The sequence below is a fragment of the Penicillium odoratum genome (genome assembly GCF_028828045.1).
Source record: "Penicillium odoratum strain IBT 22623 chromosome Unknown utg000002l_segment0_segment0, whole genome shotgun sequence".
Classification (NCBI taxonomy): Eukaryota; Fungi; Ascomycota; class Eurotiomycetes; order Eurotiales; family Aspergillaceae; genus Penicillium; species Penicillium odoratum.
The window spans coordinates 1,972,157-1,987,253 of record NW_026643144.1 but is presented as its reverse complement, the minus strand read 5'-3'; the positions used below and the strand labels follow the sequence as shown (position 1 = coordinate 1,987,253).

Sequence of the window (15,097 nt, the reverse complement as noted above, 5' to 3'; positions counted from 1 at the left end):
GTAATCATTAATCAGTTTAGACCAGTCTGGATGTTCTGTGTCTCCAATTCTGGTGTCCCCTTGATTTCAGTATAATGATGGCTACAATGCCCGCAGTAAGTCACACGACGGCCACAGGTACCTTCAATTAACTTCTTGGTAGTGTGACTTGTGCCATACAAGAAAGGTCCGATACAATGATTAAAAAATATCTTGGCTCTACTGAATCAGCTCTTGTTAGGTGAAATGCGATCGACAAGATCCATGCATGAACTGTACAGATGCACGGGTTGAATGCTGTCGCGTCCGTCAGGCGAGGGTTCATCGGCCTAGAGTCTCTCGGTATGTATCCCTGACAAGTTACCATCTACAGATGTACCTGACTATCAACAGTCTCGAGGCGTTGTCCGACCGACTAGCAAAGCTTGAGAAGTCAAATGAGGGCACTTCGGTTTTCTCATCGCCTTCCCCGGCTATCGGAAGCAACGAGACAAATCAAACTGTGTCGTTATCTCCACGAACAAAGCCAATAGATGCCACTAAACTATCTTCAAAAAGAAAAGTCCATTCTGATCATGTCACAAATGAAATCAGTCCCTCTCGTCCACACGAGACAAAGCGGAAGATATTACAGAACATCGTAACGAATATCCACGGCGAGCGACATTTACCAGGATCCGCACGACACGCCAGTGAGGCTAGAGAATATATCGAACATGAACTCCAATGCAACCCAGCTCTCTCAAAGGACAGGCGAATGGCACTTGAAATGGCCCAGAAGTTTGTCAGTCAACTCTCAAATCCGGGAATTCATCGATATGAGACCGCTGCTGCCGAGGAGTTAGAGATTTTGGATATAGCGCCTCCTAATTTTACGCCAGAGTTGCTGTACATGATGCTACCAGGTGAGAATTCCCGAAAAACTGCAGTCTGTCCGGTACTGCTAAAATTGAACTGTTTCAGGTTCCGACAAAAAGACCAGTTCTCAAGGAACCATTGTGTGGCCAGATCACATATCAGAAAAGACCCTCGAGCGAATGGGCCTTGCCATTATCGAGCGTAGTGAGAGTGAGCAGGTACTGCAACTCTACCGAATCTCAGTATGGGTGAAGGCCATTTCGTTTATCTCAAAATTGGCGCCTTTCATATCAAGTCAACCATTAAAAGTACATTTCAGGACGCTGAAGAAGCAGTATGAAATTGCCGCTATCGAAGAACTTAATTCAGTCCCTTTGACAGCTTCTCCAAGTCTGACCTTGCTACAAGCATTATTGTCTGGTGTAAGTAAAGTAACGGCCCATAGTTATTTGATGCCTGCTGATTCTATTTTGATTAGAAACGATTGATGCAATATTTGGGAAACATGTCCCGTTGTTGGATGTTCACAGCCCACGCCTCGAGAGTTATTGTCGCCTTGAACTACCACAACATTAACAATCCCATACCTCAAAATGAAGTCGAAGAAGATATCCATGCCTGTGTTTACACATGCTACTATTTTGACAAAACTCTCGGCTTGCTTCTTCTTCGACCACCGTCTTTACCAGAGCTGAAAGTCGAGCCAGCGCAGCTGATTCACTTGGATCCAGAGATACCCACAACAGCAATGATAGGAGGAATTGTCGAGTTAGCACGTCTCAAGAACACCCTCTTACAGGTTCTCTTGGATACGAAAGAAACAAGCGACAAGGATAAGGCAAGTCTTTTGTCTGATCTTGTGGTTCGAGCACAGAAAATTCATTTCAACCTACAGTTAGTAAGTTTGCATGGCCCCGTATGAATTTAGGCTAGATAGCTAATTCATGTATAGCACCGAAGTCGGCAGGAGATAGAATTCTCGGCTTCATGGCCAATTCTGCGTCGCGAATGGCTCTCGATGGATTTCAACTACTACTCCATTCTAACCACGATAATTCGGGCACGGTCTTCGGTCCTGAAATCTCGCTTGGTCTGTGAGGACTGTCTTTACGCAGCTCGAGAGGCACTTATCACTCTTCGAGCCTTGCAAGAGGCGTTTTCCACTGATGAGATATCGGTAAATTCCTACCCATACTTCCTAACCTGGTATGTTCTTTTTGATTTTCTTCCTTCGTTCAAGATCGAGACACTAAACGAATTCAACTTCAGGACCATGCTCCTCTTCCCACTTTCTCCATTCTTTGTTCTATTCTGCAACGTTGTCGCGACATCTGACCACCGCGATTTTGAAATGATCAAGGAGATCACTGGTAACCTGCGCCAGTTTGCCAAAGCAAATGCCTCCATTGGCAAGCTTTATGGTCTTTTTTCTAAATTTTTAGATCTTTGCACGCCACTGATCAAGGAAAGGGATATATGGTCTTCTTCTGAAGAAACCGAGCCTAGTTTTCCAGGTGGTGTCACTGGTGGGAGAGAGCCTGCGCAGCTCAGTCCCTACACTGAGATGTTTAGCCGGGCTTCTGATCACGCTCTAAATACATTGCCGAATCCGGGTCCCAGTAGGGCAGTCTCTGACGTCCCCCAATCAGTGCCTTCCGTGGAAGGGTGGGGTGACAATCTTATGTGGGAGTTGTTCGATAACCAACCATCACTCGGGTGGGCAGAGTCGGAGTTGTGGGATACGATAACACAATTGAATACTACGTGAAGGAACACCTGAACTACATGATGACTTTTTGGATGTTCCTTAGAGAAATTCGAAGGATAAATAGTAGGCAGTTCGTGGGGATTGTGAATTATTACATGATGTATTTACTGGGTGGCTCTTGAAAAGGACTCAGTCCCGTGAAGAGAAAAGGTAAAAATAGAGCGAGTGACAGACATCCAGAGTCTAATCGCAAGACACAAAGGGGGAAATGCTGGATGAGGTGGACATGCAGAAGGGAGGCCGTTATCTGTCTGGGGGAAGAAACAGCCAAGTATTATAATACAGTGCTGGAGAAAGGTAGGGGGAAACAAGGTGTCTATCACGAAATCAAGACCCAAAGAAGGAAGAAAATCTATAAAAATTAGTATTATCACAAATGATCAGTCGGAAGGAAAGAACACGCACCATCAGAACGCCAAACATTTTGGCGATGAGCCATCTGTTGCCAGAAACACGTGTCCAGTACTTCATCAGTTCTCGCTGTGCACCCTCCACGTTGTCCACAACATCTTCTGTGTTGGCATCGATACGCTGAATCATTTCAGATTGCTCGCTGACCATCTGGGCTAATTGACCGAAAATACCCCCGAGTTCACTGATTGTTCGTTCAATGGCCTCAATGGCCTCTCCACGGGCCTGGGTGTAGCTGTTGCTCGACTGGGCCTCCTCCATAACCATAAGCTGTTGGTCTGACTGGAAAGAGGAGCGTCCCAGTGGTGAAGGATTTGATGGGTCCAAAGTCAGAAGATCTGAAGAGTTGCCTTGGTATCCACCAGGCTGAGGGGTTCGTCTTCCCGAAGGATTGTATAAAGGCGAATCGGAGCGTTGGGAATCGAGTGCACCTTGCGACTTAGATGACACAGAGGAGACAAAATTCTCGGTCCTTGTGCGGGATGCTTGGATATTCTTCGTGCGGACTTCCAGAACGTCTTTAAAGCTGGCGCCCACATCTGCCAATTTACCCTGTAGCATGACAACAACCTGGGACCAATTAGCAGTGGCCCGAGCGCGCGTTCTCCAGAAACCCCACTTACGTTATCATTGTGTTCACCTTCCTGGTCTGTCTTCGAGCGGTTCATTTTCGGGTGTTGTGCCTGAGTCAAGGCGGATAAAGACGCGATCTGCTGGTTCAGGGACGCCAGGTCTTGCTTGATCACGTATGTCAATTCGGAAATTTCAACGGGTCGGTCATCGAACAGCGTTTTCCGCTTTGCCACTAGTTACTGTCAGTTCCTCGCTTTCTCATATCTGTCGCATTGAGCGAGCAACACTCACACTCCGCGAGTCGCTGCAGTTTTGCTGTTGTGCCGGTGATCCCCTTTCCAATGTCCCTCGCCCTTCGCGCAAATTCCGAGCGCCCCGTTTTCCCCTCCTGCGCACCAGATGGTGAGCCATTGGCTTGTCGCCGCTGAGTATCCGTCAACAGCGCCTGGCGCTGTGATCCAACTTTCGAGGCTCCTTGCCGTTTTTGGGCTTGGCTCAAGATAGAGCTAAACTCGCTGGTGCGATCTTGGATTGACGGGCCGGTCATTATGTAGATATGGCAAGTTTCGATGGGAATAGGATATTATGTATGGCGTATCGCTCGTGCGCCCAGGAGACTGAGATTCGAGGAACTCGGTTGGTGTTTTGGGGTGGTTGTAATCCAACTATCTGTAATCGATAAGGGGGCAGTGTGGCCGGTTGCAGTAGTCGGGTGGTTCAGGACGGAATTCGGGGAATCGTAGGTCGATGACTAGACCTGACCGTTTGAAACTATGACTTAACAATTCCAGGCCTTTGTTATTTTCCAGAGTTGCCTTGATTCTATCAATTTCAGGGACTAACAACTCAAAACGAAACACGTTGATAAGTCCACGTGACCCGCTCCCTGCGCCACCGCTTACATCACCGTCTGCACCGCCTTGGTATAATTTTAGCAGTAAAACAGTTACATAACGGATGTATGCGTATGCCACTTGCCTTCCTTTCCCCGGATGCAAATCAGGGGAAAAGCTGATATAAACTATTCCTCTTTCGCTGCCTTTTGTTTTCTTTTTTCTCATGACTACATATCTTTCTTTTGGTGGACAACGTCAACTCCGAACATTGTTCAGAGTACAATAATCTTGTTTCTGCCCCGTACTCAATCAACTAACCGATCTGATCGGCGCGCCCGCATTAGCAACGTTGCTCACGCCACCCCCCGTCCTCCCTCATACCCTAGCTGTCCACTCAGATTGATTGCCTGGGCATTCTTGCTTCAAAGCTTTCCCAAGTTTCATCTTGCAATAGGTGAAGGGTGAAGTGCAAGGTCAATACTTGCGAGCTAGCAGGCAACAATCGATGTTGAATATTTATCCTACCGGTGACCTTTCGGACGTTTCTAACTAATGGCAAATCCTAATCTGCAGGGCCGCGCAGGCCAGAATATGTGAGTTACAGTCTATTTTTCCCCCATTTGCTCTTCGTCGTACATGCTCTAAGACATTTTGCCAGCCCGTCGCCGCCTATTGCGAACAGCCCTCTCACCCCAGCAAGCGCAGGAAGCAACCCAATTTCTTTCCGAACAAACGTGAACCGCTCAAAGACAAAACGTTGGGTAGAAGCTAAACAATACTCGTACGATGGTGGTGACTGGGGTGACGAAGACGACGACGAGGAGGAAGAGGAAGCCCCTCCTATACCCCGACCACCATATGCAACGCACAGAACTGGCAGCTCATCCGAGTTGAGCTCCAGACGTTTGTCTGGGATGGGTTTTGGAGCCGAAAATGAGTCTCGCGGGAGCCTAAATTTAGACGCTGGTACCGATCAACAAAAGACCATTCCCTTCGTCAGGCCCGCAGATCTATACAAGCGCATGCATGAAGGGAAGACACCGACCGACCCTCCACAGATGGTGTCCTCCCCAATCTCTTTGCAGTCTGGAACTCAAGTACCGGTTGTTGCCACCAACACTTTCTCAGAGCCAGCACAGGATGTGCCTGCCATTGGACTACCTGACATAAAGAGAATGTCCTCGTTCGGAACCGATTTTCTGGGATCGGGTGACTCGAATATCCCGTCAGCTAGCCCAGAAACCAGGGAGCCAACTTTGCAGCACAATTCTTCACAGGCCTCTCAGGCATCAGACGCTTCTCAAGGATTCACATCGGTGGTTCATCAGGCTTTCGATGTCCCAGAAACTCCAAATTCCACTGCTGGCAGTGTGGCACGTTCGAACAGCGATGGTACCTCATTGATCAGTCCCATCATTAGTAATCAACCTCATGGAGGCACAACACCCACTATCCCTGAGGAGCCTGCCGAGTCGAGTACCCCTACTGCCCTCAATGATTTGCCTGCTTTTATTCCAGGCCACCGACGTGATCTGAGTATTCCAAGCCGGGAGAACAGCCCCTCAAAGAAACCGGTTCTTACCGAACAGGAGCCACCTTCGGAAGGCCAAGCAGAGGTGTCTTCTATCTCTCCAGGTCAGATTCAGCAAGCCCTGGATGTAACAACCCCAGCTTCTGATAAAGACTTTGTTGCACCACTGAAATTTGGTGACAGGAAGATGTCTGAGCAATCTGCATTTGAGGGGTACCGCGGCAGCGTCCCAACGATTATTCCATCTATGGAATCCCCAGAAACGGAAGACAATGACCGGCTGCGAGAGGAAATAATTCGTTCTTTGAGCAGAGAGGGCTCGCAAGAGCCAGAGCATATCCCCCAAGCCGGTGAATCCAAGGAGGAATCCATTCCACACCAGTATGAGAAATATTGGGATGGACAAACCGGACCAGGTTCTGTTGAGACTCCCAAGGCTTTGGTTTCTGATTCCCACCCAGATTGGACTAGTTCCCATCCCCTGGCCTCTCAAGATCCATACGCAACTTATAAAATACCTGAGCCTCCTTCGACGGCAGATGAGTTGCCACAGAAACCTCGCTTGGGAAGACGATTCTCGTGGGAATCGGTTTCTTCTACTGGTCAGCCAGCTCAAGCTTCTTCTGGTGGTGATGCTCCTTTAACCTCGCAACCACCTGTGCCTCTTTCTGAAGATCCCGTGACTCGTACACCGGGAAGTGTTGATAGGGAACTGCCAGCCTATGATAGCGAATGCTCTGACAGCCAGCGCGTTGAGAAACCCAGACTCTCGATTGTTCCCCCAATTCCGGAGAACACCTTGCCTCCAGTGCAGGTGATGGGGCCGGTCGATAACCAAGGACCCAAGAGCAATGCTTCTTCTATGCATGTGGGGACTTCATCTATTGACGAAAACAAACTTCAAGGTTTCCGCGAAATCCTCAATCTTACGTCCCCCAGTCAACGTACCAAAGCTTTTGACAAAACAAGAGATCAATTTGCTGCCCTTAATACCGGTTTGAACCACTGGCTTCAAGTCACTATTCACGATCACCCAGAGCATGCCGAGTTGATTCACTCGAGTCAGAGCTTATCTGGTATACCTCGAAGCTCTCCAAACAGAAGCAGGTTCCCCAAACTCACATCCATCGGAAACCTAACTACTCCCAAAGAGGACGGAGACCCAGCTAACGCCACTCATGTAAGGCGACCCTCTGGTAACATTGGGACTATCATGAACAAGTCAAATGTTGAACAGCGTGGCAAAGATCTTCTGCATACGGCTGGCACATTCGGCGGCAAGGCTGGTGAAGCTGCTAAGGGCTTCTTTGCCAAAGGTAGAAGCAAGTTCCGGGCAGGCGGAGACAAGGTAGATACATGATCTTTTTTTCTCGGTTCCGGGATTTTGTTTCACTTTTTCAATCGCACCAGGCGATCAGCGCAGGGGTTGCTTCATTTCTGCTTCTTTTTATTCCAAACTTTCTTATACCACGATGTAATTCCCATCACGCTGGCACTGGACACTAGAATGCGACACGATTGATGCATCTCTCTATTGACTCTTCCATCTCCTCTCATTCCATCATCTCACTCTTAGTTTGTGCCCGTTTCTAATGTTGGTAATGTTGTAGGGTCAGCCTTCGACTTCTCGGCCCAGAAGTCTTCACTATGGCTTGCAATCAGAGTCCAATGGGTCACAGGGTAACTCTTCATTCCGCAAATCTGTCAATCTGGGCAGTCTGCCTGTTTTCAAGTTTGGACAAACTAAAAATACAACTGCCCTTTCTGACGACGATGCGCAGAATGTGGAGCCTTCTGGTAAACTCCTCAAGTCTACCGGGTCAATGAGTCTGCGAGGCCTTCAGGCTGATGTTGAAAATCCATCTGGAAAAGCCACTTCCCATGCTTTCCCGCCATTGTCGCTGGACCAAGATCGAGCTCGAAAGGCAAATACGAGGAATTCGGGCATGGTTGGCGACCTCGAACAGGAAATGATTGCTGCCCTGGGCCTTTCTCCGACTAAAGATTTACCTGACCCGCTTGCCAACACGAAGCCGGCACTGGACTTCAACGAACGTGAACGGCAGCCTCAGGATGACGCTGCAGCGACTCGGAAAGATGCAGTATATAGCAATCAGCCTTTACTTAGAGAAAAGAGCCTTCCGGTGATGCTTATCAAGAATTCGAATGATTCGGGCGCCCCCAAGACAAAAAATACAAATGCAGAACCTGCTATAGGAACGCCGCAGGTCTTGTTTCCCTCAATTCGCCCTGTGGTTGAGACCGAGCCCGCTACTCCGCCCAGGTCTCCACCAGAAGCTCTCTTCCCAAGCGACATTCCGCCAACCATCCCACCAAAGGATCTCGTCCCTCCTAAGGAAGGACATACACGCCAGCGATCTGTCTCAACTCTTGGGGCTGATGAGCGAAGTACGAGCGATCAGCAGGATGATATGCCACCTTCCCCGTTACAGCCATTGTCGCCAGGAACAGAACACCCTATCTATGGCAATCCTCCCCCTCGGGCCAAGACTTCATCTTCTTCCGCGCCTCCTGCGGAAGAAAACTCACCAGACTTTGAGTCAGTATTTCAGCGGAGACCGGCTACATCTGCAGAAGTTCTTGATGCAAAGCGAAAGTCGATTAGCGGACTTCCGCCATCTGCGCCGAACATGCAAAGTCCCTTGCGAAATGAAGTCAGATACTCACCAGCAACCCGAAGTAGCATGTTGAGCTTTGGGAGCTGGGGCAATAACAGAGGTACTCGGCCGCCCACTCCTGCCAATGAGCTGTCATCGCGTGTTGAGATAAATTCTTCGGCGCAGAATGGCGAATCCAAGATGGACAAGTTGAAGAGCTTTGGGAAACGACGTCGTGCTTCCATGGGTGACCTTTTATCGGGTATTCAAGGAGGTCTTAGAGGGCTTCATGAGAAAATTAATCAGCCAGAGCCTCAGGAGAAGGAGAAGATGCATCAACGGAAACGAAGCTTCAGCAAACTTAGTGTACGTGCTTCATTCAAAGACTGCTCCTTTTTGAATTGATAGTCTAACAATACACAGAGCTTCTTTACTCGCTCCGAGTCTCAGCCTCTAGTGGGAAAGAATAGCCGCCCAGAGTCTGTCGCCAATGATCTCGAAGACAAAGATCTGCCAGCTCCCCCTTTGGCTGGGCACACACGCTTGTCGGATTCACAAGATGGACGTAAGCATCTTGATGAGGATACTCCGTCCGAAGCACCGGCCACTGGATTTGGACCGACGGGGCGACTATCAAGCGACGCCACATCTCGACAACGCGCAAGTACACATATTCCGCCCAGTACATCTACCGATGCTCTGGCATCCGGCCGTTTCTATTCCCAGGCTCCATCTATCGATCGCCCGCCTTCAGTTCAACACTCTCGAGTTAAGAGCATGCCTTTAATTAGCCAACCCCTATCTTCTCAACCACACTCTGAGTCAAATCACATTGGCTCCATGGACCCTTTGCCTCATAGGCCTAATGGCCGAGTGTCTCAAGAGGAGCAGATGCATCAGTCTCCTGAGCAGTACCCACGCAGCTCCCCAGAATTTGAGGAGCATCAACCTCCCCAGCCAGCGCTCAAGCCCAGTGTCAGCGTTCAATCCCGCAATCCTATCGATACTCAACCCGAGTCTACAATCTTTATCGAGCCTAAAAATATTGTCGTGTCGGGTATGTCTACTGCGACTCTTTCGGAGCATCCCCACCGCGATGAGACCAGGATATTGAACCGCAATAACGAGCCTGTCGAGCTCGCCCTCAAAGACGATGACAGTGATGAGATCATCATGTCCTCCACTGCTTACCCTGGACAGGAATGGACACCTATGCATATGTAGCGATTCTTTTTCAGCGATCATACAATGATACCCTTGTTGATTCCCAACCGGACTCGTTGATTACTTTGTCTCAGGTTGTTGTATTATTTACGTCATGTGTGTTTTTAGGGTTTCTTTGCATGTATCATTTAGCAATAAAAATTCAAACTCCTTTTTCCGTTCATAGATGACTTGTGGTTTTAGCGGGGCTATCAAAGAGACATGTACCTGCGCACCGCCAACTGAAACTGAGTTCCACCAAACAAGCGATGTCGCTACTCTCAATGTTCCTAAAACCACATTTTCATCAGAACAACAAGCTGAGCTGCTAGTCGCCATCCCAGGATTTAGATTATTCCTTCCTGATCGGCAACCTACACCCTAGGCTATTTTGCCCCGCAATTCCAATATTCCCGCTTTTTTGTTCCAGATAAAGGCGGAGGGGCAAGGCTCCAGACTGAGCTATTTGGAACCTTAAAGCTGACCGTGATTCTGATATTCATCATTATTCTTTCAACAAATCATCGCAAGTCAAGTCTTTACTCGCGCACCATGGATGATCTGTTACATATAAATCTTCAAGAAGTGGACTCGCTCGAAGCCACCGTGATCATTGACAATGAGCTCGATCCCTTGTCGCCCCCGGCCCCTGATACGGTCCAGGTGACAGGGCAGATGGGTAGCCTTATGTTTAAGCCCGGTAATGAAACCACGGGTCGAGGGGATGCAAGCAGGGAGTTGCGAATGAGTGATATTTGTTGCGCTGCGCATGGCTTGTCTATTCTGGTGGTAAGACGTCATATCATTTCAAGATTCCATGCCACCTCCACTATTGTCTGAAGTACATGGGGATTTATGATCGATTAATGCTTATTTTCTGTAGACAGCAAGAAAGGGGGATACGAAACACTCTGTTCTTTTCGATGTCGGTCCTGAGGAAGATGTATGGGAACGCAATGTAAAACGATTGCGTCCGGATCTTGCTTCCGTGGAGGTCATTCAGCTGTCACATTGGCACCGGGACCACTCAGGTGAGTTCCATAATTGTTTTCTTTCAGGGCTTGAGATTAGGTTAATCTGACTTTGATAGGTGGCCTTCTGCGAGCTATCCGTATGATCAAAGATGCCAAAAAGGCTCAAGGCCGTTCCGACGATCTCGTCATTGACCTTCATCCCGATCGACCTGCTTACCGGGGTATTGCTACCACTACCGTTGAGACGATAGTCTCCCTCGAAGCGGATCCTACATTCGAGGAAATATCCGATGCAGGCGCCACAGTGAAGAAGAGCAGTGAAGCTCATACTATCCTCGATGACATGTTCCTCATCTCCGGCGAGATTCCACGGGTAACACCGTATGAAACCGGTCTGAGAGGCTCAGTACGGTTCGATCCCGAGACTAAAGATTGGTACTCCGATGAGCAAATCGCCGACGAGCGCTTTCTCGCCGTTCATCTCAAGGGTAAGTTCCCCGGGCATCTACCGAGATCCACGGTATTCATTCAATAATAGGAAAGGGTCTCGTCGTGTTTACGGGATGCAGTCACGGCGGCGTAGTTAACGCCGCAAAGCATGCCATGGAACTTGTTCCCAAAACCACTCTTCTCCATGCCGTCGTGGGCGGCTTCCATCTTGCCACAAGCGACGAGCTACAGGTACAGAAGACAGTCGCCGACCTCAAGCGCTTAGATCCAGCTGTGCTGATGCCTGGTCACTGCTCTGGCTGGCGATCCAAATTTGCCATTGAGAAAGCTATGCCAGGGACTCTTGTGCCATGCACTGTTGGTATTAGTATTACTTTCTAGTGATGTGACGGTCGCCCACACGTCTTGAAATAATTGGCATGTGCACGGTTCCTTACAGGCGTATCTGCACGTGGGAAGGAAGGGTTTAACCAAAAAATCAATTGCATGCCGCTAGTTTTTCGTTACAGCTTGACATTCCGTCAAGGGGTGAAAATTGGGGGTATCTCGGCTAACTCGACTGTTTTCATTCCGATCATCTGTAATCGTACCTTCCCTTGCATTTTTGCCAGACGTTTGGGAGTATGTAGATTAGAGATTAGAATTGAGCTGTGCTTATTTGGCTTTTCCTGTTCTAGGCTTTCAAGATTGTGGGGTGGTTCAATCTTGATTGTAAGAATGCTCAGCGGAGGCAATGACGATGAATTTCGCGTTAGTGATTGAGGATGAGCGTGGCATTTGTATTGGCTTCAAATTTTCGGACATGAGTTTCTTTGCATTCTTGAATTTGAATTTCTTTTGAATTGAATCGAGGCTTCTGTAGAGATATAAGCATTTTCTGGCCTGAGGCACCAACCACGGCGGTCGCACACCTTCAATGTTGGATACGGTCAATGAAAATTTCTACAAAGGTGATAATTTAAGTGAAGATCCCTTCAACTTCAACCCATAGCACAAAGTATGATTAAAAGATATGAAAAATTATGGTCGTGACATCATAGAACGGGAGATCACCTGCATGATCTAGAGCCTTGACGAACGGTTGAACCCATCACATCAACATCTCAGTTCAGGGCTCTTCCCGAAAATGTTGGCTAGAAATTTGAACTCAAGATGTTTATTCTCAGCTGAACCATGGAAACAGAACATGCGTTGGATGGGAATCATATTTCAACGTTCAAATGTTGGCTCATACGCAATGGCTGCGACTAGTATATATATTTTGTGCACCTTCACACAAGAGAGGAGATATGTAAACTCCACATGAAGACCATCGAGTTGTTCAATGTTAACTAAATGATAATTTCAACCAGGAACGTTGTACTCCTGGCCTAATCTTCCAGATGGTCAGATATGCCAAACCGTTATTCACATGGTCACGACCAAAATACGCACAACTAACCTTGAAGCCACCAGACATCTGGAGCTGAACGTTTCATATGTTTACCAAGATCTTCCACTTACGTCTTCAATTAATTTGCGACTCCTGATCCATGGATCATGACCTTGGGACCAAGATACCAAGATGATACAGTGTAACCTCTATCAGCAGCTAACCCCCAAACCTTGGTTCTCAGTGATACAGCCAAGAACCACAGAATCAGCGTATCTAAAAGACCACAAAAATACCAAACATTAGAAATGCCAAACTAAACGGCCCAATTCCTCTTTTTCAGCGTGATCACCCAGGCAATAATATCAACATTTGAGGAACATTAACACCATCTCGTATCTCAATTTAACCCCCTCTTCCGCAGCATCTAAGACCAACGGACACCTACACCTACACCTACACCTACAAATTGACATCAAGGTCATTAGAAAACCCTCAAGTATCGTCGACCCGCCAAGAACCGATTTATCAACCAAATCAGCCGTCATTGCCAACAACTCCTTACTCATGTCCATGTCTTCCACCCTAGTTCCCTATCGCACTCTACTTCCCCTCGCTTGGGGCGCAGATAAGAGAGTGTGCCGAGAACAAAATGTCCGCCAAGACGATAATGCAAGTGGGATGCACGGCGCGTCTTGGCGGACTTCAGGGGCGGAGTGAACTCTGGTGTATTGATCTAAGTTATTACGAATACACTGTGCAGTCGATCAAGGGGCGGGAAGTCTGCAACGGGCATCAGTGCATGCATGCATAGCCATGGATTGTTTGGGGTTGACGGACCTATGACGTTGTAGTTGTTGTCGTATCTGTATACCAAGACCTGCAAAGGCGATCCTGACTAGGATTGACATATTAGGCGACCATTGGCGCCAAGATTGGTTACCTTTCTGGGTATTAGGGTGGTTTTGTGGCGGGCTTCAGAGTTACTATTGATCGAGAGTTTATCGATGTATATGTTGTCTTGTGATGGCATTGAAGTTTACTCCGTAGTGGACTGGGTCTATCTGTTTTGCATTCCTACTCTGGATAGAACTGGATAGATATTGATCATGGGTGTTTCTTGGCATGCACAATAGTCTCCTTTATCCGTTCTCATTTATGGACTGCTGACTCGCTCCGCCTGGCCAAGCATCATGTGGAACTTGATTTCAATGGTTGTTTTGATACATTACGCTTCTAGGGATAGTGTTTTGGTCTCTGTATGATCGTCAGGAACCGTTCTTCTGGGCGGTGATGCTTCATGCTGTATGAAAACTTGGCGCAATAATGTATAATGTTAAGAACAGAAACTTTGTCTGCGAGAGGGATGGTCGCCAGGACCCTGCGCACCAATAAAGGCATCCCTGTCTTTCTTGGCTAAATGACTTCGCACGGCCAAGACGAAATTTATGTACCAGTACCTGAGATATTTTGCCTGCTTAAAGAGCCTACGTCTGGTTTGCTCGGGACGTTGGATATCGGATACCATGCGATAGTCAGTATACTTCTGATTTACACAGCCCCTGTCTCGAGCAGTAGCAATAAGTCGCAGCCTGTCAGGCAATTGAATCATCTCATAATAGTAACACAACTACCCCACGAATTGCGTCATTGGAATCATAGCCATGGCTTGGCTAGGGTCTAGGATCACCGACTATTTGTAAGTGATCGGCCACTAATTTTTTATTGTAGATGTCAGATAGTCTGCGCCCGAATCCTAGGCATGGGCCAACTGCCGTCATGCATTTACGGTTTCAAATTGACGTACAAACTATACGGAGACAATTTTTTATTAAGCTTCGGTACCTGACACAGTTGTATGATGTCGTGATGTCGGCCTACCTACCCAAACAAGCCGGCGTTAAAGACACGCGCCGATCAACGCGTCTCTATCTTTCTCCAATTGTGTCACAGGGGGTCGCATTGATAGCCAACTTGGACAGGTGAACAGGAACTACACACCACTATAATCAACACAAGTATCCTAACTTAGTAACCATCAGGTACCCGTGCCCAGGTCCAAGATCCAATTTCAATTGACAAGAAACCTGATTCCAGATACGCCAGCCCACCCATCTTTGATAGTGATATGCACTATGGAGCAAGCCCCTCGCGAAGCGAATACGGGCTACAGCCAAAAAAAGGTTCACATCGCCTGAAAGACCAAAGCAAGCTCTCGGCGACGCGCAGTGTGGGGATTGTTATGGTAAGTTAATAATTGCAACGAACCTCCCATTTCGGGAGGTTTCTCCTGTCGATCAAGGGCCAAAAATGGACCGGCATACGACATAGCATGTGGCCTTGATTTCTCACCCTTCGTATGATGATTAAGTTTGTTTGTTTTCGTGTTTACTCCGTATATGTATTTGAATTTCACTTCTTCCCAAGAATCAGCAATCCTTCGGACCTTCGGCATGTTGATGTCATCGCCACGCTCTGATTACACATTTTATCGTGCGACGATAAGCATGTTTTGCCAAGGTGA

The 15,097-nt window shown here is 47.9% G+C and overlaps 4 protein-coding genes across 4 annotated transcripts; 3 read left to right on the top strand and 1 right to left on the bottom strand.

Annotated features, from left to right (window-relative positions):
- Window positions 1-247: 247 nt before the first annotated feature.
- Window positions 248-2,605, top strand: N7520_002741 (transcription factor domain-containing protein; the record flags this gene model as incomplete). Its single annotated transcript, XM_057136676.1, has 4 exons — window positions 248-884; window positions 943-1,259; window positions 1,316-1,735; window positions 1,790-2,605. 4 exons carry the CDS (start codon window positions 248-250, stop codon window positions 2,603-2,605), a joined length of 2,190 nt encoding a protein of 729 aa, XP_056999362.1.
- A 319-nt stretch (window positions 2,606-2,924) lies between these two features.
- Window positions 2,925-4,136, bottom strand: N7520_002740 (t-SNARE syntaxin; the record flags this gene model as incomplete). The annotated part of the gene is made up of 4 exons (XM_057136675.1): window positions 2,925-2,957; window positions 3,011-3,586; window positions 3,640-3,821; window positions 3,881-4,136. 4 exons carry the CDS (start codon window positions 4,134-4,136, stop codon window positions 2,925-2,927), a joined length of 1,047 nt encoding a protein of 348 aa, XP_056999361.1.
- An 841-nt stretch (window positions 4,137-4,977) lies between these two features.
- N7520_002739 (uncharacterized protein) lies at window positions 4,978-9,798 on the top strand (the record flags this gene model as incomplete). The annotated part of the gene is made up of 4 exons (XM_057136674.1): window positions 4,978-5,018; window positions 5,084-7,304; window positions 7,567-8,940; window positions 8,998-9,798. The coding sequence occupies 4 exons, from the start codon at window positions 4,978-4,980 to the stop codon at window positions 9,796-9,798; spliced, it is 4,437 nt and encodes a 1,478-aa protein (XP_056999360.1).
- A 531-nt stretch (window positions 9,799-10,329) lies between these two features.
- On the top strand, window positions 10,330-11,582 carry N7520_002738 (MBL fold metallo-hydrolase; the record flags this gene model as incomplete). The annotated part of the gene is made up of 4 exons (XM_057136673.1): window positions 10,330-10,566; window positions 10,661-10,808; window positions 10,868-11,239; window positions 11,290-11,582. The coding sequence occupies 4 exons, from the start codon at window positions 10,330-10,332 to the stop codon at window positions 11,580-11,582; spliced, it is 1,050 nt and encodes a 349-aa protein (XP_056999359.1).
- Window positions 11,583-15,097: the final 3,515 nt, after the last annotated feature.